This window comes from Nuphar pumila, chromosome 5 (assembly GCF_984573655.1).
Source record: "Nuphar pumila chromosome 5, dmNupPumi1.hap1.1, whole genome shotgun sequence".
Taxonomy (NCBI): Eukaryota; Viridiplantae; Streptophyta; class Magnoliopsida; order Nymphaeales; family Nymphaeaceae; genus Nuphar; species Nuphar pumila.
In genome coordinates, this window is record NC_143253.1 from 117,054,619 (window position 1) to 117,077,740 (window position 23,122).

At 39.3% G+C, this 23,122-nt stretch overlaps 1 protein-coding gene across 1 annotated transcript; it reads right to left on the reverse strand.

Moving 5' to 3' along the window:
* Window positions 1-11,925: 11,925 nt before the first annotated feature.
* Window positions 11,926-18,155, reverse strand: LOC149838303 (cytochrome b-c1 complex subunit 8-like). Its single transcript, XM_090007658.1, has 2 exons — window positions 17,952-18,155; window positions 11,926-12,238 (listed from the first exon to the last, which is right to left on the reverse strand). Exons 1-2 carry the CDS (start codon window positions 18,119-18,121, stop codon window positions 12,190-12,192), a joined length of 219 nt encoding a protein of 72 aa, XP_089863784.1. The 5' UTR covers window positions 18,122-18,155; the 3' UTR covers window positions 11,926-12,189.
* Between the last annotated feature and the right edge of the window lie 4,967 nt (window positions 18,156-23,122).

Genomic DNA, 23,122 nt, shown 5'->3' on the forward strand with positions numbered 1-23,122 from the left:
AACTAGTGCATCCAAGTTTCGGCCCGAATCACTTGATAAGACTTCTATGGAGCAGTTAAGCGTTAAGGTTGTTGGGCAGGTCAGATCTGAAAACCACTTGAACAAAAACTAGGGCACAGATCCAAACACAAGCTCAAATAGTTTAATCGAAAAATGATTGTATTGTACAACAAAAATGATGCATTTTTTTGAAAAACCTTGTAATTTTAAAAATCCGCCTGTGTCCAAAACCACAACTTTTTAGTTGTAAAAGGATATTTTTGTACATGCAAATTTTCTCCATGTATGCAAACTTCTCTCTCAAATATTCAAAATATGCGAATTTTCTCCTTTATTTTGCAAATGTCCTCTCAAATATGCAAATTCTGTCCCATACATTTGCAAATTTCCTCTCAAAATCTGAGAATACATGAATGTCCTATTGTATTTCGTGATTTTCCCCTAAATACATACTTTTGAAGCGACATTAAAGGCTTTAGTGTGCTTTTGAAGTGTCGCTAAATTCCCATCATGCTTTTAAATTGTTACTAAATGGCCATCACACTTTTGAAGTATCGCTAAATGCTTTATTGTGAAGTATCACTTCACACTTTTGAAGTGTGGGTAAAGGCTTTACTGACAATTTTGAAGTGTCACTAAATGTTCATCACGCTTTTGAAGTGTTAGTTTTTTTCAACAAACTCTTTTTTACTAAAAATCGCATAATGGGCACATGCATGATGAGGTTTGCAAACGTGTGAGAGCATTCACAAGTGTGAAGGCATGCATGAGGACATTCACAAATGTGGGAAAAAAATCACATATTTGGATGCAAATTCATAAATAAGAAAAAAAATTTACACATTTGGATATTTGAGAGAGAAGTTTGCATATCAGAGGGAATTCCCATGTGCTAAGGGTGAAAATATCTTTTTGAAACAAAAAGGTCGCAGTTTCGGACAAGGATGGATTTTAAAAAATTATAGGTTTTTTTCTTAAAAAAGCATAAAAAATCAGTACGATCATTTTTCATAATTTAATTATGAATTTTGGGCTAAAATAAAGATTTACCAGGTCATATCAGATTCTGATACAGTTAAGAGGATCTGTGCCAGTTGGATCTAAACCCAAACCAGTAATTGGATCTAGATCAAGCAACTGTGGACCCGCCCATTTGCTACCCTAGCTCATTATAGGACATCAAAGTTAAAGTAGAACTAGAACATGGGAAACTATTTCTGGTAATTAATAAATCAGGATCAACGAAAAAAAAGAAGGAAAATCGAACCTCAATCTAGATACTTGTTCAAACGACTTCAAACATAGATTTCTTACTACAAATCCATTCAACGTTGTCATTACTCTAGATTTAGTACTCAATTTAGATGATCACCGTTCTCTTTGGCTCTAGCGACACTTATAAAGTTCACACATATGATGGATTGCTTTGATATATGCCTAAAGCCTCTGGGAGGGCTGGGAAACCAGATGAGCTGATCATGAGCTTAGCTGGTTGAGACACTTCGCTAGGCAAACTCACTAACTATACATAGAGTGATGTGTAGCAGTGCAATGCATAGGTGCGCAATGAAAACGGGATGAGCGTCCATCATGCGTGTAATGGACTGTCAGTGTTTTTCAACAAAAAGGGTGAAAAAGCGTGAGAAATCATGCACTTTTGGGCTTTAGTGACGGTTTTGGAGCTAAAGATCCCGGTTTTGCTGGACCGTTGGTGGAACCGCCGCTGAAATTCCTTTTGTTTAATGTCGAGTGTGTCCTTAGGGGTCTTCAGCGGCGGTTTCTACTGCTGCTAAAGGACTCAACAGAACTGAGATATTTAGTGGTGGTCTCGAACTGTTGCAAAAATTGCGCAAAACACTAAAAATAGTGTTTTTTTTTCACCGTTTCGCATACTAGGCAGTTCATAACACGCACGATGGATGGCCAGCATGATTCCATTAGTGGCTGTGCACCTAAGGATTACACAACTATGATTTATTCTCTCTCTCTCTCTCTCTCTCTCTCTATATATATATATATATATATATATATATAGAGAGAGAGAGAGAGAGAGAGAGAGAGTAATGGGTCCATGCTAAATGAGTTTTTCAGGGTTTTTCCATTTTATTTTTAAATGCTGACCGTATAGATGTGCCCTATGTACTTGATTTTACAGGGATAGGCTCTTGAAGTATTCGATTTCGACACATGGTTTGATTGTTATAATGTTTGAAAAATCAATGGTTCAAAATCTTTGTAAATTTTCAAAGCTCAAAATATCAATTTTATCATTGAAAACACATGATCCAGGTGTGGATGCCTCGTAAATTGACCATGCTGAACACATTTATGGGGCCAAAACTGCTTAAAAAATACAGAAAGAGCAGATAAACTCATTTAGCATGGACATATATATATATATATATATATATATATATATATATATATATATACACCGAGCTAAATGAGTTCTCAGGTTTTTTCGTTTTATTTTTAAATTCTGACCACACAGATGTGATCTATGTACTTGATTTTATTGGGATCAACTCTTTAAGTGTTTGCCTATACATGGGTGAGTTTTTATAATGTTCGAAAAATCAACGGTCCAAAACCTTTGTAAATTTTTGAGGCTCCAAATATCATTTTTTAATAAAAAAACACAAGATTCCTTGTAAATTGATCATGCTCAACACATTTATGGGGTCAAAAGTGCGAGAAACATACCAGACGAGCAGAAAAACCCATTTATCCCTCATTTAACATATTTCATTTAGCATGAACCTCTCTCTCTCTCTCTCTCTCTCTCTCTATATATATATATATATATATATATATATATATATATATATATGGAAAATGTTATAGTCAGGTCCCATTTTTTTATGCCTTAAGATAGGTCCTACCAAAAAAACATGATGGACGTGTTTTATGTCAAATCTGAAGATGTAAATGCGTTCACAATTGTTTAGTTACCAAGGAACATGCTTTGGTTTGATTCTATTTATAAAAAATTAGAATATTCTATCATTAAATTTTAGAACAATATGAGCCATTGATTTTTCAGCCCTCTAAAAAACACATGTATAAAAAATACTTAATTGAATGCATGTTATCTAATAAGTAAACTATGCTAAAACACATCTATTGATTTAGATCAAGCAAAAATCACAAACAACCATGTGTTTTGCTGGACCTAACATGGTGCCTAACAAAAAATGAGACCTGACTAGAACATTCTCTTATATATATATATATATATATATATATATATATATATATATATATTGATTTTTTTTAGAAATTCTGATTGTAAAGATGTGAACTATATGCTTGTTTTTAAAGGATTTATTTTTAGACCATTTGATTCGAGGATAGGTTTTTATAAGGTTTTAAAAATCAACTGCCTATAATTTTCATAAAGTTTTGAGGTTCCAAACACCATTTTTTTATTCAAAATGCATGGTGTTGATTTCTAGTAAATCAATCATGTTGAACACATCTGTATGGTCAGAATAAAAAAAAACAATAAAAATCCAATAAAATGATTTATTTAACTCTGTGCCACATTTAAAAAACTTTAAAAGCAATTTTGTTTTTACAAAATGTGCTAGCCCATGATTAGCCCATAGAGCTCTGACCCTAATGTGCTCGGGCTTGGTCCTTGAACTTGGGGGTGTTCACCCTTAACGAGCCAAGCCCGAAGAGCCCAAGCTTGGTTCGTTTGGCTTGTTTACCAATACCTGCTGGAAAAAAAGGCACCAAATTAAAATAAATAAAGTGTTTTTATCATTGGTTAGAGGAGGAAACCTACACTGGATCAGGAGGCCTGCCCAGATATGAATACAGAATATGGTTAATTGTGGCCGGAATTTAGCAGTGTTATTTAGGTCTATTTATATGGTTGGATCTCTACAACACAATAACAAAAGTACAACATAATGCAGCTTTCTAATACAAATAGGCGCGTAGCCTATGACAAATTTACGTTTAGCTGCCTGAGTTACTTTTACAAAAGCACAACATAATTGTTAGTAAATTTATATTTAGTAGCATTTTTAATGCATGTTGCCTTCTTTTTTTCGACTTTCAGGAATTTAATCCAAACAAGTTGCATAGGACCAAAAGAAAAAGAAGAAATTGAGATTTGCAATTCTACGTGAAATTCCACTGATGATTGATCACAGTTGGGTCTCATTTATATGTCATCACACAAGTGTAGTGTAGTGACATGTAGGGGTGTCAACGGGTCTGGTTTACCCAGACTCGACTCGTACCAAACCCTATAGGGTCCTGGTATGGTGATAAATAAAAAAACCTGATTAAAACTCAGGTCCGGACTCGAAGGTCCGATTGATACATGAAGCTGGATATAGTTTGTAAAATTTTATACCAGACTTGGGTCCGACCCGAGTTCTGATTCAGACCCACAATTTTTCAATGTAAAAAATGATAAAAAAATATTATTTTACTGGGTATGGTTCGGGTCTAGTTCATGTAGTTCTTATCGGGTCCGGGTATGGTTTCTCTTATTGTGGATCCGATTATACTCGGGTCTAGACCCGATACCATACCTGAAAATCGGGGCTAGGTCTGGTTTCACGTGGGTCCAAACCAAACCAGACCTGTTGACAACCCTAGTGACATGTGGCAGCAGCGGCATATTGCCCCATCTCCATTTGTGTAGCTTTAACAATCATTATAGAACTGATTTTGTTGGTGTCAATGCCCACAAGGGCTCCACACTCATCTTGCAGGGGGGACTTGTGAACATCACCAAGTTGACAAGATGTCACAAATTGGAAACCCGCAGAATGTATCCCTTGCTTCAAGGTCGAAGCTGGCTGTACTCACCGGTGAACAAGAAAGAGCCCAATGGTTTTTTTTTGAAAGGCAAGCTGGGTTTAAGTAGACCCCCAACAGTTATTATTCAACTTAATTACCATTGGGTTTTGAACCTACAACATCCCACCACAAGGAGAAGTGCACTAACAGCTCCTACTAACCACAGAATGCCCACTCCTCTGACACCTATTCGGTGGCGTCATTTTGTCTAGCGTTCGGTGAGTCGGGTTGATTATTTACCAGAAACGTGTGTGTGTGGGTTGCTGGACCGACCCCTCGCTCATGGTTTTAGCTTGACTCGTGGTTATGGATGGAGTTTTGAACCATGACAATCAGGCCAGACGTGGATTCAACATGGTCAGCGTGTGTACCATGCGTGGTGCATAGGGATGGCAGTGGACTGGGGGAAAGCGGGGCCCCGCCTCACCCGGTTTGGACCGGGGATGAAGGGTATGAAACGGGGATGGAGGCGGGGACGAAGGTTAAAATCCATCCCCGTCCGGGGATGGACGTACACTTTTTCCCACCCCGCCCTGTCCCTGCCACGATCCCTGCCCGTCCCCGTCCCCACCACTTTTCCCCGCAATAGCCCCACCCCCGCCTCATCCCCATTTGAATCGGGGATGGAGGACGTGAAACGGGGATGAAGGATGGAGGCGGGGATGGAGGTTCTAATCTTGAGGCGGGGCGGGGGTGACCTTGTCCCCCGCCCCACTGCCATCCCTAGTGGTGCAGATGTGGAAACCACCGCGCACTTGCTCTGGTTTTGATCCTTTCAGTCCTTGTTCACATCATCATGGCAGCAACTTAGTCTCTCTCATGTCAGACAAGCCACTTTTGAAAGGGACCTGCTCCTCCACACGCACCTTCCTCCTAGAGGCAGCAAATGGTTCTTCACTGCTTGTTGTGAAAAAAAAATCAAGAATTTTTGAGAACCGTGCAATGCCTGCTCAAACTCTACTCAGTCACATTCTCTCTGATGTTTTCCATTTGGTCACTCTCAAGTGGCTGGAAGCTGATTTAGCCTGGATTCGAACTCTGTTCGCTGGGTGCCCAACACTTCTTGTAAAGTTGGGAGTGATACCCCTTTTGCTTTTTCCTGCTGCTAATAAAATTAAGTTTTGCCCTCTCAAAAAAAAAGAAAGATAGGATTTAAGCGAGACATGATAGGATCCTTCATTCTCATTCATATACAATTTTTACAATGTGGCTCAAGTCGAATCGAAATTTGGCTCATTATATATATCGAGATGTAAACCCTGATCCGATATAAACTTTGTGACAGCATGAGAGAGAGTCCAACCCAAATTTGAAAACGGATGATGCATGTGTCGTGATGTGGGTCGAATTTGTTTCAAATAGTATCAGAATCCGACACACTTGTTCCCTTAGTAAGATTGGTAGGCTTTAATGTAATAAAGAATAACTAAATAATTACCAACTGGGGCTGCGCTTGTCTTAAGGAGCAGTTAGTGCACGACGTTACAAGTTCAAACCCCAAATGGGTATGGTTGTATAACTAAATAATTTTTAAAAATACATGAAGGTTAGGTTTGACTAAGATCAACTATGGAAGCTATACATCTTCTTAGACAACTTATTGAAAGATATAGAGAGAGGAACAAAGATTTGCATATGGTTTTTATTGATTTAGAGAAGGCATACGATAGAGTACCTAGGGACGTTCTCTGGTGGACAATGATGAAGAAAGGTGTTTCTCTCAAGTACATTTGTATAATTAAAGATATGTATGAAAGAGTAGTAACCAATGTCCGCACTTGTGGAGGGGTGACAACCAATTTTCCGATAACGGTTGGGTTACATCAAGGATCTACTTTAAGCCCTTTCCTATTTGCGATAGTGATGGATGAGCTTACGAGATCAATTCAAGAAAATATACCGTGGTGTATGTTGTTTGCTGATGATATTGTTTTGATTGATGAGTCTAGAGCTGGGGTTAATGCTAAGTTAGAATTATGGAGACAGACATTGGAAGCTAGAGGTTTTAAGTTGAGTAAGAGTAAGACTGAATATATGGAATGTCGGTTTAGTAAGCAACGAAGTAGTGATGGGAGTGTAGTGAAGCTTGGTGAGCAAGATATACCGGTGAATGATTATTTCAAATATTTGGGATTCATCATTCAAAAGTATGGAGAAATTGATGGAGATGTAAATCATAGGATAAAGGTTGGGTGGATGAAATGGAAAAGTGCTACTGGAGTGCTGTGCGATCGTAGAATGCCATTGCGGTTGAAGGGAAAGTTTTATCGGACGACTATTAGACCCGCTTTACTATATGGTACGGAATGTTGGGCTGCCAAGAGACATCATATTCAAAAAATGAGTGTAGCTGAGATGCGGATGCTTAGATGGATGTGTGGAAATACAATAAAAGATAAGATTCGGAACGAAGAGATACGTAAGAAGGTAGGTGTTGCACCCATTGAAAATAAGATGCGAGAGAATCGTTTACGGTGGTTTGGACATATTCGGCGAAGGCCTAATGATGCTCCAGTTAGAAGGTTGGAGAAATGAGAAAATATATTAGTTAAAAGAGGTCGGGGTAGGCCTAGGAAGACTTGGATGGAGATGATAGGAAAGGATATGAATGCTTTGAACCTCACCGAGGACATGGCGTTGGATAGAAATGATTGGAGGAAAATGATTCATGTGGAAGACCCAAAATGAATTTCTTTTTTGGTTCATATCGCTGACCCCAATTGTTTTGGGATGAAGGCATAGTTGTTGTTGTTGTTGTTGTTGTATGAAGGTTTGGCTAAGGAAATATCATCCATAAAATTTAGGGATCGCAGTGGACCGGGGCAGGGTGGGGGACAAGGTCTCCACTCTCATCCTGTCTCAAAATTTTGTCCTCCATTCCCCCCACAGGTTTTGATTTTAACCTCTATCCCTGGTTCATTCCTCATTTCATGTCCTCCATCTCCGGTTCAAATGGAGTGAAAACACATTTTTTCAATCCTTCCGCCGCTGCTACCTTTCAATATTAGAGAAAGGAGAGAAGAGAAATGAGATCTAGTGCGGTTTGTTAGAGGAAAAAAAGAAAAGAGATTCGATAAAGGGTTTTATATTAAGGTTAGTAATATATATATATATATATATATATATAGAGAGAGAGAGAGAGAGAGAGAGAGAGAGAGAGAGAACAACAACAACAACTACGCCTTCATCCCAAAACAATTGGGGTCGGCGATATGAACCAAAAAGGAAAATCATTTTGGGTCTTCCACATGAATCCTTCTCCTCCAATCATTTCTATCAAATGTCATGTCCTCGGTGAGGTTCAAAGCATTCATATCCTTTCCTATCACCTCCATCCATGTCTTCCTAGGCCTACCTCGACCTCTTTTAACTAATATATTTTCCCATTTCTCCATCCTTCTAACTGGAGCATCATTAGGCCTTCGCCGAATATGTCCAAACCACCGTAAACGATTCTCTCTCATCTTATTTTCAATGGGTGCAACGCCTACCTTCTTACGTATCTCCTCATTCCGAATCTTATCTTTTATTGTATTTCCACACATCCATCATAGAGAGAGAGAGAGAGAGAGAGAGAGAGAGAGAGAGAGAGAGAGAGAGAGAGAGAGAGAGAGAGGATTTTATAATATGTATAAGGGTATAATAATAATTTCTTTAATAGAGATTGGGGACGGGCGAGGCAGAGCGAGGGGAAGAGTAAGTTCATCCCCACCTCCATCCCAGCATGGGTTTTGATTTTAGCCTCCATCCTCAGTTCATTCCCCGTTTCATGTCCTTTGACGAGGCAAGGCAGGGCCCCATTTCCCCTTGGTCCGCTGCCATCCTTAAAAAGGATACCTTTAAGGAGACGTTTACTTTCCTCGCCAGAACTGGTTCCAAATGATGTGTAATTTAAAATCATTGATATTCGAAATTACAAGGGACCACTTGTGATTCTGTTTCTCATGAGAATGAGAAAATGACTCATTTTCCACTTCAAATGACAGTCATCCTCTCACACTCCTTTCTCTCACATTTGCATTGATGCGAGAGAATGGAGCTGATGAGAATAATTCTCTCATTTGGTTGAAAAAAATGGTTCTCGTCGGATGGATGAACGGCATCCAAAACAGCACCTACGGTAACCAGTTAGAGCTGATGCACTCTCGATCCAATGAACCCTTGACAGTATATCCGTCAGGGGTACCCAAAGAAAGGCTGGATCAGGTGCAATGACATTGCACACTTTTAGTGTATTGTTGCATCTGAGTGCTCCAAAAGAAAAAAAACTGGGAACTGTAAGGCCCAACAACAGATGGTGAGTAATCAAGTGCAGCAGCACACTAAAAGTGTGCAATGTCATTGCACCTGATCTGGATTCACCTTAGAGTAGTATTTGTTTATTGATCATTGGTTATACTCAATCCCAACTGCACATCTCACTGCGCCAAAGCGGTTTGGAGTAGTGGCCTAGGGCCTAGGCCACTAGGCAGGCGGTCTTTGATGGATAACAATGTTTTTAGCATTTTTCACATTGAAAGCAATTTATTTCTTTTGTATACGTTATACCAAACATTATTGATTTACTCATAATTATTTCATTAGTAATGGTTTTTTCATATTTACACAAAAATAACACCCTCAGATCAAATACCTAGTCGCCTTAGCTTTGCTTGTCGTACGGTTAGGGGTGGGCATTGGCCCGGCCCGGCCCAGAGATGGCCCATCCCGTTTACTAATGGGCTAAGTTTTGGCCCGGTTCTTAACAAGCTCGGGTTTGAAAAGCAGCAATACAAAGTGGGTCGGGTCCAGGGCTTTCGAAGGAGGTTTTCATGTTTTCCTTAAATCTGACCATACACGTACTTGTAGGCATGCACACGAGTTCGAGTCAAGCCTGGGCTGTTCAAGATCAACTCAATTCAAAATGCTGGTGTTGAACAACATTGTTCAGACTTGGCTCGGTTCCAAGCTTGAGCTGAGCCGAGCTTTACTATTGTTCCAAAAAAGTTTTAGCCAGAAAGAGAGATTCGAACACGACACACCATTACACCACATTCATTGTTACGATGATTAAGACCCAGAAAATTTATATATACTAAAGCCTCTCTAGACTACAGCAAAAAGTTGCAAAAACGTGAGATTCAAACTCATCACCTTTTAAGAAACTGACTAACGCCCACCCATTAATGAAACGACTATTCTTGACGTTTATTTTGCAAACATATTTTATATGTAACTTATACTAGCCTTATCGCACTCAGTGACTTAATCAAGCTCGGCTCAGTTATCCACACTGAACCTGGATTTGTGTTTAAACTCAGCTCGTTTAGTTTTTTGAATAAGTTCGAGCCGAGCAAGCTCGCCTAATTGTGCATATGTTTGTTTTTACAGGAATCAACTCTTGGATCATCCAATTCCAATAGGCTTATATAAGGCTTAAAAAATCGATGGTCAAAGATTTTTCTAAATATTCAAGGCTTAAAAAAACATTTTTTTTTTTTATCAAAGAATATGATCCAAATGTTATTTACTAGTAAATCAACCATGTCATATTTTTTGGGATGTCAACCATGTCATATTTAAGTGAAACATGAGAAAAAACCCTTCGGTTAGGTAGAAAAGTGGTTAGCACTTAGCAGCTCTCTCTCTCTCCAATGTTTTTTTGGTGATTCTGACACCATAGATGTCTTCGACATAGTCAATTTACTAGGAACAGACACTGTGTTTTTTATTAAAAAAAAATGATATTTTGAGTCTCAAAAGGATCATGATATTTTCAAAATAAAGATGACACTTGGGACATAGTTTGAAACCATGGTAAAAAATTCAGGGGCAATATGATGGAACAAATATTTGTGCATCAAGCACCTGATCACCCTCCATCTTGGGGACAGGCATGTCAGTTGTGGGGCCCAATGCCTGATGGACGGCAATCAGGTGCTTAATGCACAAATTTTGTGCCAAGTGATTGCACCCGATCCGGACTCGAAATCACAACTACATGGCATCAACCACTCACCCTAACCACAAAAACCACCGTAGATGTCAGCTACCAGCTACTTTGTTTTCGCGAGTCTGGAAGCACAAAGCCGTTTGTCTTATGGATCAGCAAATCTAGGCATCTGAACGAACCAGCCAACCATCTAGTTCCAAAACAAAATTGCCCCACTTATTGTACATTGCTTCAGTGATAGTTTGGGCCTTCGCCAATACAGCAATACCAAGGTTGTTAAATGCGATGAGGCGAAGCGAGGCGTTGAGCCTGCGCTTCCTGAGGCGTACGCCTCTCACAACTGGTATGGAAGTGAAGCGGTGGGAGGGGAGGCAGGGAGCGGCGGAGGAGCAGTTGGCCGGCAAGTGGCGGTGGATCCACCGGCACTTGGGGTTAGCACAGCCGACTAATCGGGCAGAGGAGGAAGACTTGGGGATGAAGGAGGGGGTTCTGGAGGTTGATGAGGGCCAGTTTGCGCATCACAGCACGCCTCAGTACCTTGAGCGTGCGCCTCGCCTCTGAGGCGTACGCTTCAGGTACTGAGGCGTACGCCTCTCACAACACTGAGCAATACCATGTCCCAATTGATTAAGCTATTACTTCTACCATATATATGGAAAAGACAGTGATTGCAGATCATATGGAACCATGATCCAACGCACAAAAAATGATAAAATATTAACTTTGTATATAAGAATGAAATTCAAGTATTCAACAAATAAAAGGATCAGTGATAGGACTCTAAAACACATCCATCTCGAAATGGGCAGCCATTTTTACTATGAAACCGACCACCGTCTATTCCAAAACTTGGGAACTGATAGTCGGACAGAGTTTATGCATTTGGAAAAGTGAAAGCTGCAATTTACTGGATTTGACGGCTCACACAGTTGCACTTCTATGAGGTGGCAGTTACCAAATCCAGCTTTTGGTGCAAATACAAAAGAAGACTTGCGCATCTTTTCCCAAGTGCACAATCTGCCTTTTCATCGTCATCATCCCAAACAGCCACCACCAAGGTAGTTTGATCCAAGTTATTACCAAATGCATTAACTCCCATCCCAGAGATCAGTTCCCCGAGTCTACTGAAGGGCAATGGTGCCGTCTAGAGCTCATATGCAGACGAATTTCTCTAATTAAACATAATCTTTAATTGAATATAAAAACAGAGTTATAGTCGCTTAAACCAGGAAGTGCTCAAATGCCCATTACATCTTGGAAAGGAAGCAACAAACCAATCATACTAAGAGGCTGACAAAAAAATTATTTTGAACAGTAACATGGAATCAGATCATTTTTGCAGATCAAATTGTTTATGTAAAAATCCATAAAGCTTTGCAAAAATGTCATCAGCAGAAGGGTAACAGTGCAACAGAATCATTTCAAAGAACCGCAACTCAGTACCTGTGTTCTAATTTTTCCTTCTCTTGGTAGTACTGCACATATCTGCAAGATTTACAACAGAAGGCATAAGTAAAAAGATTTTAACACTTCAGACACAACCCATCTAAATGAGTACCTTCCCACCTGCATCCTCTAGTAAACATCTTAAAACTAAAATCTCGTGTTCAAACAGTCTTCTGTGCCTTATGTGCATATGCGTCTCCAACACACCTACATGCCCATGTGGACACGTGCACACACACAACAACAACAACAAAGATGCATAAATTATAAATAATAAAACAGTTTTTGAAATTTTCAGTGTACATGTGTGCACATACGTGGATGCATTCATTGTAATTCTCAACATATAACAATGGTAGAATAGCAAGATCAATCAGGTCAAAAGCAAAAATTCAAGCATTAATACATAACAAAGACAACAAACAAAAAATGAAACAACGGACTAGATTTTAGCTAATTAATTGGGATTTCACCTAAAAAACGATGCATACATAACAGCAATGGATGAAAGAAGGCCTTCCAAATCCAAATTGTTAGATTAAAAATATGATTTGTACTAAATAAGCAATCATAAGCCAATTGACATGGTCCGATCTACTCGAAATTGACTGAACTCATTGATACCGTATGCACATCTGTACCACACACACACACACACACATGTGTTTTAATTTCCATAGTTGAGATTTGCACCAGAATCCTTTTTGAGGAATCGGGATTTCCATGCTGCAAGAATCGGAATTCCTGTATCATGGGAATAGCAACTCCTATACATAGTAGTTGGGATTCCTGTCTCATGTATACATAGTAATTGGGATTCCTGTCTCATGGAAATTGAGATCCCTATATACAGGATTGGGATTCCTGTGCACAGGAATCAGAATTCCTTGCCTCTTATTCATGGATTCCTAAGAAGCACTATTCTTAGTAGGTTTGGGCCAATGTTGTGAAAAGTGTTCAGGTGTATCAAGGCGCAATCACTGCCCATGAAGAGAGGCATAAGCCTCGAAGCACAAAGCATAAACTTCATGGAAATCATCAAAAAATAAGAATAAATAATGCATTATTTATGAACCAATAATGAATAACAATTAGAGAATCTAAAATAAGTCACAAACCCAATTTCCAGCAACAACTATAATGCAATAATTTGAATGATCTAACAATTCATGACAAGAAAAACTTGGATTAAATTGGATAAAGAAAACAAAAAAGGGAGTGCAATGATTTCCAAAATCAAAATACTTCCATTCTATTAGAATGCTTTACAATAAAAAAGTAAAATAGTCTGCAGTATGTATTCATAGAAACGCCAGTTCCAAATTGTATTTTCATGTTACACTTGCTTGACTTCTTCATGCTTTAATTCTATGCTAACAAACCAAATTTTATGTTAACAGCTTAATTGAAACATAGTTAATACCAAAGCCATATCAGAACTGCAAGCAGAAAATTAGAGGTCTCAAAAAAGTCCCAGATTAATGGTTGTTTAAACCATACTCTCCCTACACACAGTATAGGCCATGTTCCAAAAACCACAATCAGATTCCACAACCTATGGCAATGCAATCAACCTTATCACTCCACCTAATGCTCTATAGCCCTTAACCAAGTTCCAGATACATGGCTTTTACACGATGGTCTAAAATCTACACAGAGCTACAACTGGTAGATAATAGTCAGATTTTGGAACCTGTCATAATTTATTACCTGTGTTCATTTAGCTGTAACTCAACTTCTAAACCAAAAGAAATTTAAGGGACATGATTTCTGGAATACACCTAAGCACTTACAATATGGTCACTTTCAGGAAAACCTACAAGGAAATGATATCCCCCTTGTTTTCGGTTGAGGTGTAAAACAAGCCAAGCACCTCACAAAGAGGCTCCGCGATGGCTCCATAAAAGGTTGGCACAAGCCAAGTAAGGCCATTTAATACACAAGCTAGAGGATGAGCTTGAACGTAAACATTTTAAGAGATTGTCAAGCCTGTTAAGGGATCTATAGTTTTATCTAATGTAATATTACTCTGTTTAAGATTTTTTTATAGAATTATTGTTCCAAGAAGATGTCACCACTTTAAATTGCAGTTTTTCTCTATTTACCATCTTCAATGAAAATAAATTAAAAGATAATAATAAATGGAGAGACCAAGCTTTAATCAAATTGAGCTTAAGCTTAGCAAGCTGAGGCTGAGCAACCTAGCCAGACATCAATTTGAGCTGGCACATGAAGCATCCCTTATAGAAAGTCAGCTTCCTTGATACAAAAAATCTCTAAAGGAATTTTTTTCATGATAAGGAATTTTCCTGGGGGGGCGGTCACTTAATGGGCCCCTGTCTCCTAACAAAGTAAACCACGGGAGGTCCACCAACCCCAATTCCTTACAGGGACCAACCAGTGAAAGTGATCGGATGCATCCTGGCAGGAGTGGGGTTTGATCCAGAGTCCTTCATCTCGAGCGCCTTCACACACCCCTTGCTGGCCAGGTGTTCTCAACCCATGGGGGCTGGAAAAGTAACCCCCCACACACACACGTCTCTAAAAGACGTAGCGTAGATACGTACATATCACAGTCACAAGTATCACCATTTATGTAAATTTATCATGTTTGTAAAGGCCTTCTGTTCAAAACAAAAAAATCCAAACAGCCACAATAAGGTAATAAAAAACTCAAAAATGAAAACATTATGTTAATATCATAATGTTATCATGGCATCTTCTAGAAGATTTTATTTTTCAAATGTTTTCCTTTCTAGTTTCTATTTTTTTACTTTTAAGACTTTCTGAGATTTTGTTAAGAAGGCACCTACTTGGTTTTGAGTCTTTTGACTATAAATACACATGTGTGTGTGTGTGTGTGCACGCATGTGTGTGTGTGTGTTTATCTAACTTTAAGCCTTTTATATCAATGTTAACAGCATTCAACTGGCTGAAATGACCATAATATCCTGAAAAGTGGCTGCATCTTTTAAAACATATAAATTAATTTTAGGAGTAGCTTATGTTTTTTTTTGAAGGAAAAAGGAGAAAGTAAATGCAATTTTGGAAAAATAAGAAAAGGTTTATTAGAAATTTTAGTTTGCAATGTGAAAGTGACTTTTTATCACTAAGAAGTAACAACATACTTTTACTTAGGGCATTTTGATCATATCAATCAGCTGAATCTGAATGTTGCTAATATTAATGCAAATGGTTTAATACCATACATACATAAATACATACACACGTACACAACATACATATATATTATGTGTGTGTTTGGAAATATAGTCAATCACATACTATGGTATATTCCTAAATAAATATCATGGGTTTGCCAATGAAGGCACAAAAGTGTGAGGTAGACCGAGAATTTATAAAGAAATCAGTAATCCGATTTGCACATAGGGCTGTGAAATGGTCCATTAAGATATTCTTGATACACTTCTTTCAGAAAAAAAATGCTCTTGGCACACATAATGACTAATTATCCCTGTATGTTTGGTTTGCTCATGAAACTTGGAATTTTTTGCAATATGGATGACACTTTGATTGTCAAAATGAATTGGAGTGGTCTCCACAAGTATTAACCCATATTTTTTGAGTACCTATCAAAGTTATACAATCTTTGTGCCATAATTTGAATTTCAGCTTTGCAATGGATAGGACCTTTTTTGTTGAGATTAAGAATTCCTAAGGAACACACAGATCTCATGGTGGTGCATCGGAATGGAGTAGAACCTCTAAATATCCGAATCACAATATAACTGAGCTCGAAGGTAAATGTTGGAGAAAAGAAAAAGGTATAATGCATGGCATCACAAACATATTAAATAATGTGCAGACTTGCTGCCATATTTACTAATGTAAGTGCTCTCATGACTTGAATTACACAATGTAGTCTATAAATGGTCAAATAAATGAGACTCTCTGATGCACCCTCGAAACCGATGATGCACAAAAAATCTACGTTACCACTCTTTTGCAGATTAAACTACACAAGACAAGAATAATGGAAATACAACAATAAAATAATTCATCAAATTAAATAAATAAAGGGAATCTCAAACAATCAAGCCTCTCTAACAATCATTATAATGAGTATTTATAGGAAAACACGAGGAACCTTAAGCCTATTTCGGATTCGAGATGGATCCATTACATTAGAAAAACCAAATCTAAATAAACCCAAATAAAAAAGCCTAAACAGGCTAAACTAAACTGGATCCAAATGAACCCTTATGAACTCGGTCTTTCTGCTTCGCTCCTGCATCACTTTCCCAGTTAACTAGAGATGAATCGTTGATCTTTGAGTTGTTCTCCAATAGATAGAAGTACAAAATTAAACTTAAATGGTGTATTGAATCAAATCAAATGTGAGAGGTAACCCAAAATGAGGGTCCAAGTCTAACTCATAGGATCCATTTGGATTCCTTTTTTCCATTTGAGTATTGCATCTAAATTTGGTTTGTGTTTAAAACTAAGATTTTCTATGGTTTCTTTTTTAATAAATAGGACTAAAACAGCTTTAGAAGGGGGATTAGTTTATTGAAGCTTAGTTATTTGTTTATTCGTTTTGTTGCTACTTTGCTTTGAGTTTCAATTGAATTCTTATTTTTAATTTTATATTGAAGCATAAAAATGTGTTGATTAGATTCTTTACCCCGTTTTAATCTACATCAAAGAATTATCAAATTAAGGTTTTTCTCATTATCTGCTTTGTTCAAGATGTCAAAGATTTTGAGGGATGATCTTGCAATAGAGAGCCACATTTGTCAACTCTAATTTGATGTAAAGGTTTCACTAAGGTGAAAAATGGTGATTGCACAAAAAAATATTAAACCAAGCAAACACTTTTGTACCTACAATGGTTAGAGAAAAGCTTCATGGTATAAGGCCAAGCAATCCAAGCAAACAACCATGAAATGCATAACATATAATCTGCACAGAGAACATTAAAATCACAAAAAACACACGCATCAAGTTTTCCACAACAAGATTCCAAGTGGACTTAAGATGATATGGTAACAAAAACCATATCACGAATGGCAACAGATCTCAGTGCATGTCCACAGAAATCAGGTAAATCATCATTCAAGAATTGCTTATGGCCAATAGAAAAGTAAATCCAGGTGTCTCCCCGACAAAAATCCAGAATTTCCATACTTACTCTAACCAGTGCAAATAAGATGAAGGCAGGGTATGGAATCAGCCTATGGAAGCAAGCGAATAAACAATCTATAAATTTATTATGATTTTTTCTCGTGTACTCAATATCGTATATGAAAAAAATTACCGTATATGAGCTTCACTGAGAAACCGAAAAGCGATCATCTGCATCCATCACAATTTTCACCATTGAATAATAATAATGATGACGATGAGGGCTTCCATAACCAAAACCCTAACTTTCCAAACACAAGAGACTAAACTTCCAGGAAACCCCAAAAACATAAAGAGGGTCCCAATAAGCAAACGAAAATGCCATTTTTTTCTCGCTTCCAGCAATAAAACCTTAAAATCAGACCAGAGAGCGCGACTACGAACGGGAGATCAACCCTAGGTTCGCGACCGTGAAGCGAAAAGGAAACGCGAAACGGATTCGAAGATCGTAAAACATAGCGACACCAATTTCATCCCAAAGGCGGGAGAGAACCAGGCAAGCAGGACAGACACGAAAGGAAACTGCAAAGAGGATGATAAAGGAAGCCCTAGATCAACGAGATCAAGGCAAATGAGGAAACGATAGAGAGGGAAGGAAAGGACATACGAGTAGGTGCCGACGAGAGGGGCAAGGAGAAGGGTGGCGCTGATCCAATTCTCGGAGACCTTCTTCTCGATCTTGTGGGGGATGTCCTTCCAGAGCCCGCTCATCACCTTCTGCTGGAACGGCGACAACGCGTATATCACCGCCTTCATCCGCACCGGCGTCTTCCCCATCTCTCTCTCTCTCTCTCTCTCTACCAAAACCCCCACCCTTGTGTGTATGTGAGTCTGTCGGTCTCTCTCTAGTTCTGAGAATTTTCTGAACTAGTGGGCCGGGTCTGACCCAACCTTAACCCGCTAAATCCAGGATCAAAAGTTCATCCCATGTTACAAATCCTTTGTTTGGCTGGAAAACCTGATTGTGTACTTTCATGGGAACACTGGTAAAACCCTCGAGGTCCTCTTGACCTCAGAAGGTACCCCCAACGGAAGCAAGATCAGGTCATGCTGAACATGAGCGTTTTTGCTCATGCCCACATCGTGGCCATCCGATTTGCATTTTAAAAAAGCTCAAAACATCCAAAATGCAAACAGACGGCCACGATGTGGGCATGAGAAAAAACGCTCATGTTCAGCATGACCTGATCTTGCTTACCAGATTCCAAACGGGATCACTAAGGTAGTTTGATCAAGATTTTACATTGGGAACACCAAATGCATAAACGCTCGTCCCAGCTACCAGATTCAAACAGACCCTAATTGGTAAAAGTTATGTTGTTTTGTTCTCTTTTTAGCCAACGAATGCTCTACTCTTTTTTTTTTTGAGATTTACTCGGAGAAACCGCCTTAGAAGCAGAGACCTTGGCTCAGTCTGCCTACAGTCTCCTTTCATGTCGGCGTAAAACTTTGAGGGCTTACCCCTCGACCCCATAGAGTCACCAAGCTTCAGCTTATGCAAGGGGTGACACCCATGCGATTTGAACCTAGACTGTCCGTCTAACAGTCTAGGTCCCATCCGACTACCCCAAACCCCTTGTCCATTTATATCCAGTAATAGCAACTAACTAACATCACCAAGCTTAAGGGTTGTCACCAGTTCATAACTTAAATGTGTGTTTCTCTTGTTAAGGATAAGAGGAGAGAGATTGTGAGGGAGGGAGAACGAGAGAGGGAGGTCTCAGGAGGGAACTCTCGGTATCTGAATGGGGGAGAATTAGGGTTCGCACTCAAGGAGGTGGGAACTCTAAATATGAAATGTAAAGTTTTTAGAATTCTCTTTCTTGAAAGAAACATAGCATCCAAACAAGAAAACTGTCAATTTTATGAAATGTGAATTCTCATACCATCAATCCAAACAGAGCGTAAGTGTCTGCCTTATTCAAAATCAATATATAAAGCACTAAAGAAAACAATGTGCATAATAGCAAGAAATGGAGCACAACACACAAAAAAAAAGAGCATGAAAATAACAAGAAACATGAGAAACCAAAATGAATGAAAAAAAATGAGAAGAAAATATCGGTTTGTTAATAAAAAACAGCCAAACAATAAAACTCCAGTTTCATCTAATGCTCTCTTTGAAATTACCTGCAACCAAACAAGAAAAAAAGTGTTTTAACCCTTAACAATTTTGACAATCACTTTGTTTATAAATATGGATTCCTTTCAAGTATCGTGTGTATCGTTTGGATGACACCCAAAACCCAGTTTAAACCATGGTTTGAAAACCAGTTTTTTACCAAAACCCAGCTAAGTGGAAAACCCCTCCCCCATGTTGTACACTTGGTTTATCAAGAAGGGCTTTTCACCCCCACCCCACCCCACCCCACCCCACCCCCTCTGGACCTCACTCCTTCCCCACCCCTTCTACACCTCAATGGTGTCTGGTCATTTCTAGTCAGCCAACAGCCGAAAAATCATCAGGACGAAGGTACAACTGGCCATTTCCCAATCACCCACCGGTCGGGATGGCGTCGCCCAGTGTGGGCAACACAATCCCGGTCATTTCCAGACCGGTGGATGGCTGAGAAATGGCCGGTTGTGCCATCCACTTTTTTTTATAAAGATAAAATGGTGGCCAGCTATTTTCCGGCCAGCCTCTGGCTGGAAAGTAGTCGGGTCGGTGCCGCTCTCACCCACCTAGCCTTTTTCCGGCCACTAGCCAGCCAGCCATTTTCTTTCTGTTTTTTTCATTTGGCCGACCATTGGCTCTTGTTTATTTATTTATTTTTATCTTTTTAAACAAAACTTGATTTTGGTCATCCAAACACTTAAATAGTTAGAGCATGTTTGGAAGCAAAATCAGGAAAAGAAAATTTTGCCTATAAAATGTTGATATGATAAATTAGAAAAAATTGTACTGGTCTGTGTAGCATGCAAAAAATAAAAGAAAAAATGTTAAAAAAATGAAAAATAAAAGAAAAATAAAAGGAATTGGTGGTGGTGGGGGTTATGCGCTTGTATGATCATCACGTATCACGTAGAAGTTGACCCCCTCATAGAGGGAATCGATCTAGATGGTGGTTTGCATCGTGGAGGAGAGCGCCCTCTTGGCAAGTTCATAGGCGTTCTTGAGACGCTGGGGCCGCAGGAATTGCCGTTGATGTCCTTGTGCTTGCGACAAAACTCTTGGACGAAGTGGTTGGACGAAGTGGTTGAACGAGACGTTGAAGGTGTCGCCACTGAGGCCGAAGACGAGGACGTTCCTCTTGACAGTACAAAATGCCTTCTTGTCGAGGCTGTAGGTGATGGCGACGGTCGTGATGGTGCCCAATTCCTTGGTCACATGGCACTTCATACCAATCTTTAAGTTCAGATAAGAACATCGTGAGATAATCTTTTCTGGGTGGTTGCTTAATAAAATCAAATAGTGATCATTTGGCGCATAACTTCATTTATGTTGTGCAACAAAATATTTTTCATCGTGATGTCATCCTCTTTTCTTTTGTCTTCATATGAGCACCACACTACATGTAGCGCCCCAAAATTTTAACTTATAAATTTTCAAGACATTTAGAGAAAATATTTTAAATTTCAGGGTTTGGTTTTTAAAGACTTTAGCAGAACTAATTTATTTTTAGAAAAGAAAATAACTTGACAATTTTAGGCACGTTAGCTTACAAATCAACCTTATCCACAAAGAATAGCCAAGACGGTAGCAGAAAGAGGATCATGTTGAGCCATGTTGCATCGCGCTATCGGCCGTCAGTAAAGTCCTACTTACCACATGCTCATAAAATAAGTCAGTTTCATAATAAACTGGTAAGTGCACAAACACTACAAGAAAACCGTGGATTAGCGACGGCCTCTATCCATCGCTAATCCGTCACTAAGCCGTCGCTAAACTGTTTAGCGACGGATTAGCGATGGATAGAGGCCATCGCGATTTTTTGCTCGCTAATTAGCGAAAAAAATTATCTGTCGTTAATTCCGTCGCTAATTTGCGACAGATTAGCGACAGACATTATCCGTCGCTAATCTGTCGCTAAATTTTTAAAAAAAAATAAAAAAAAATTGATCCTTGTCGGGCGGTATTCCGGCAGCACTAAGCCGGACTTATACCGCACCCGACAGGCATTGCATGCACATAACGATCGCTCTGCCTCATCGCGAACCGGCGTCGCCGTCCTCCATGAACCGGTGCTCTCCGGCGTCGCCGTCCTCCATGAACTGGCACCGTCATCTTCCGTGAACCGGCGTCGCCGTCATCCTCTGTGGACCGGCGTCATCGTCCTCCATGAACCGGCGCCAACGTCCTCCAGCGATCGCCGACCGTCCTCCGTGAATCGACGTTGTTGTCCTCCGTGAACCGGCGCCGACATCATCCAGCGATTGCCGACCGTCCTCCGGCGTCGCCGTCCTCCGTGAATCGGCATTGTCGTCCTCCGTCAACCGGCGCCGACGTCCTCCAGCGTTCGCCGACTGTCCTCCGGCGTCACCGTCCTCCACTCTCATGTACATGCTCTCCAATAAGCTCTCCGACGTCGCTCGGTTTAAATCGAGCGCGGTCGATTTAAATCGAGCGCGGTCGATTTAAATTTCAAACAGGGAGAGAGGGAAAATTTCGCGCTTGGTTTAAATCGAAAATTAGCGACGGATTAGCGACGGAAAATTTCCGTCGCTAATCCGTCGCTAATTAGCGACGGATTAGCGACGGAAATTTTCCCTCGCTAAAATGTTTTTCTTGTATTGAGAATTAGCGACGAAATACTTGTTGTCGTTAATTCGTCGCTAATTAGCGACGGATTAGCGATGAAACAACTTTCATCGCTAATCCGTCGCTACTTAGCGACGGATTCATTAAGAAAGTTTTCTCTAGCTAATCTGTCGCTAATTTGCGACGGAAAAAATCCGTCGCAAATTTCCGTCGCTAATTAACATTTTTCTTGTAGTGAAATAGACAATGTAGAATAAATAAAGTAGGACATCACAAGATAAGTTGTTTATTTCATTGAAAGCAGTAGTAGCATTTGCATTTGCGAGAAATTAAATCTGAGCAACATATGTAAAAAATATCTAAATTAAAGGAAAGAGACGACACAGAATATGAGCAACATTATGTGCAGTTAACTAACACGGTTAGTTAATTAATACAAGTAAAGAACTACATAAGTAGTTTAACTAACAAGTGTAATGTCACAACAAACATGAACAATTCAACTAGCAATGAGAACGAGTTAATTTATGTTTCGATATTAGGTGACCGTGTGGGTACGCATAAGGCACGAATTATACAAATAATTGAGTCTAGTTCGAGGGTCTATTATATCATGCATTTTCAATACCCCGAATAACTAGTTGAGTCTGCTCCTAAGGGGATGGTCGGTGACCGAGAGAAAATTGCTCAAAGGCCACTTGTTCCAATGGATGCATCCAACTTCTGCAGAAGTACCTGAAAGCTATCTTTTGTAGCCCATTTCTCCTAACTTCGATGACTGAGAAAGCTGAGTCTTTTGCCCGTAACTGTCATTAATGACCTGTCTATCAAAGTTTTTGTATCTTCTTATCCACTCTTTTGACGGGAGTTAGCGATTTGAATGGGTACATCAGGTGTTAGTTAAATAAAGACTCATTCTACATGCTCTCGTCTTTCAACCAACTCGAGAATCTTGCTTGTGAAGGTGAATCATCACCATTTATGTGATCTCAATATTGTATTATTTTCATGCATCGAGGTTGTCACAACCTCATCATTCTAAGCATCGTAACATCAATGTGACATACTTGTTTAAAAGT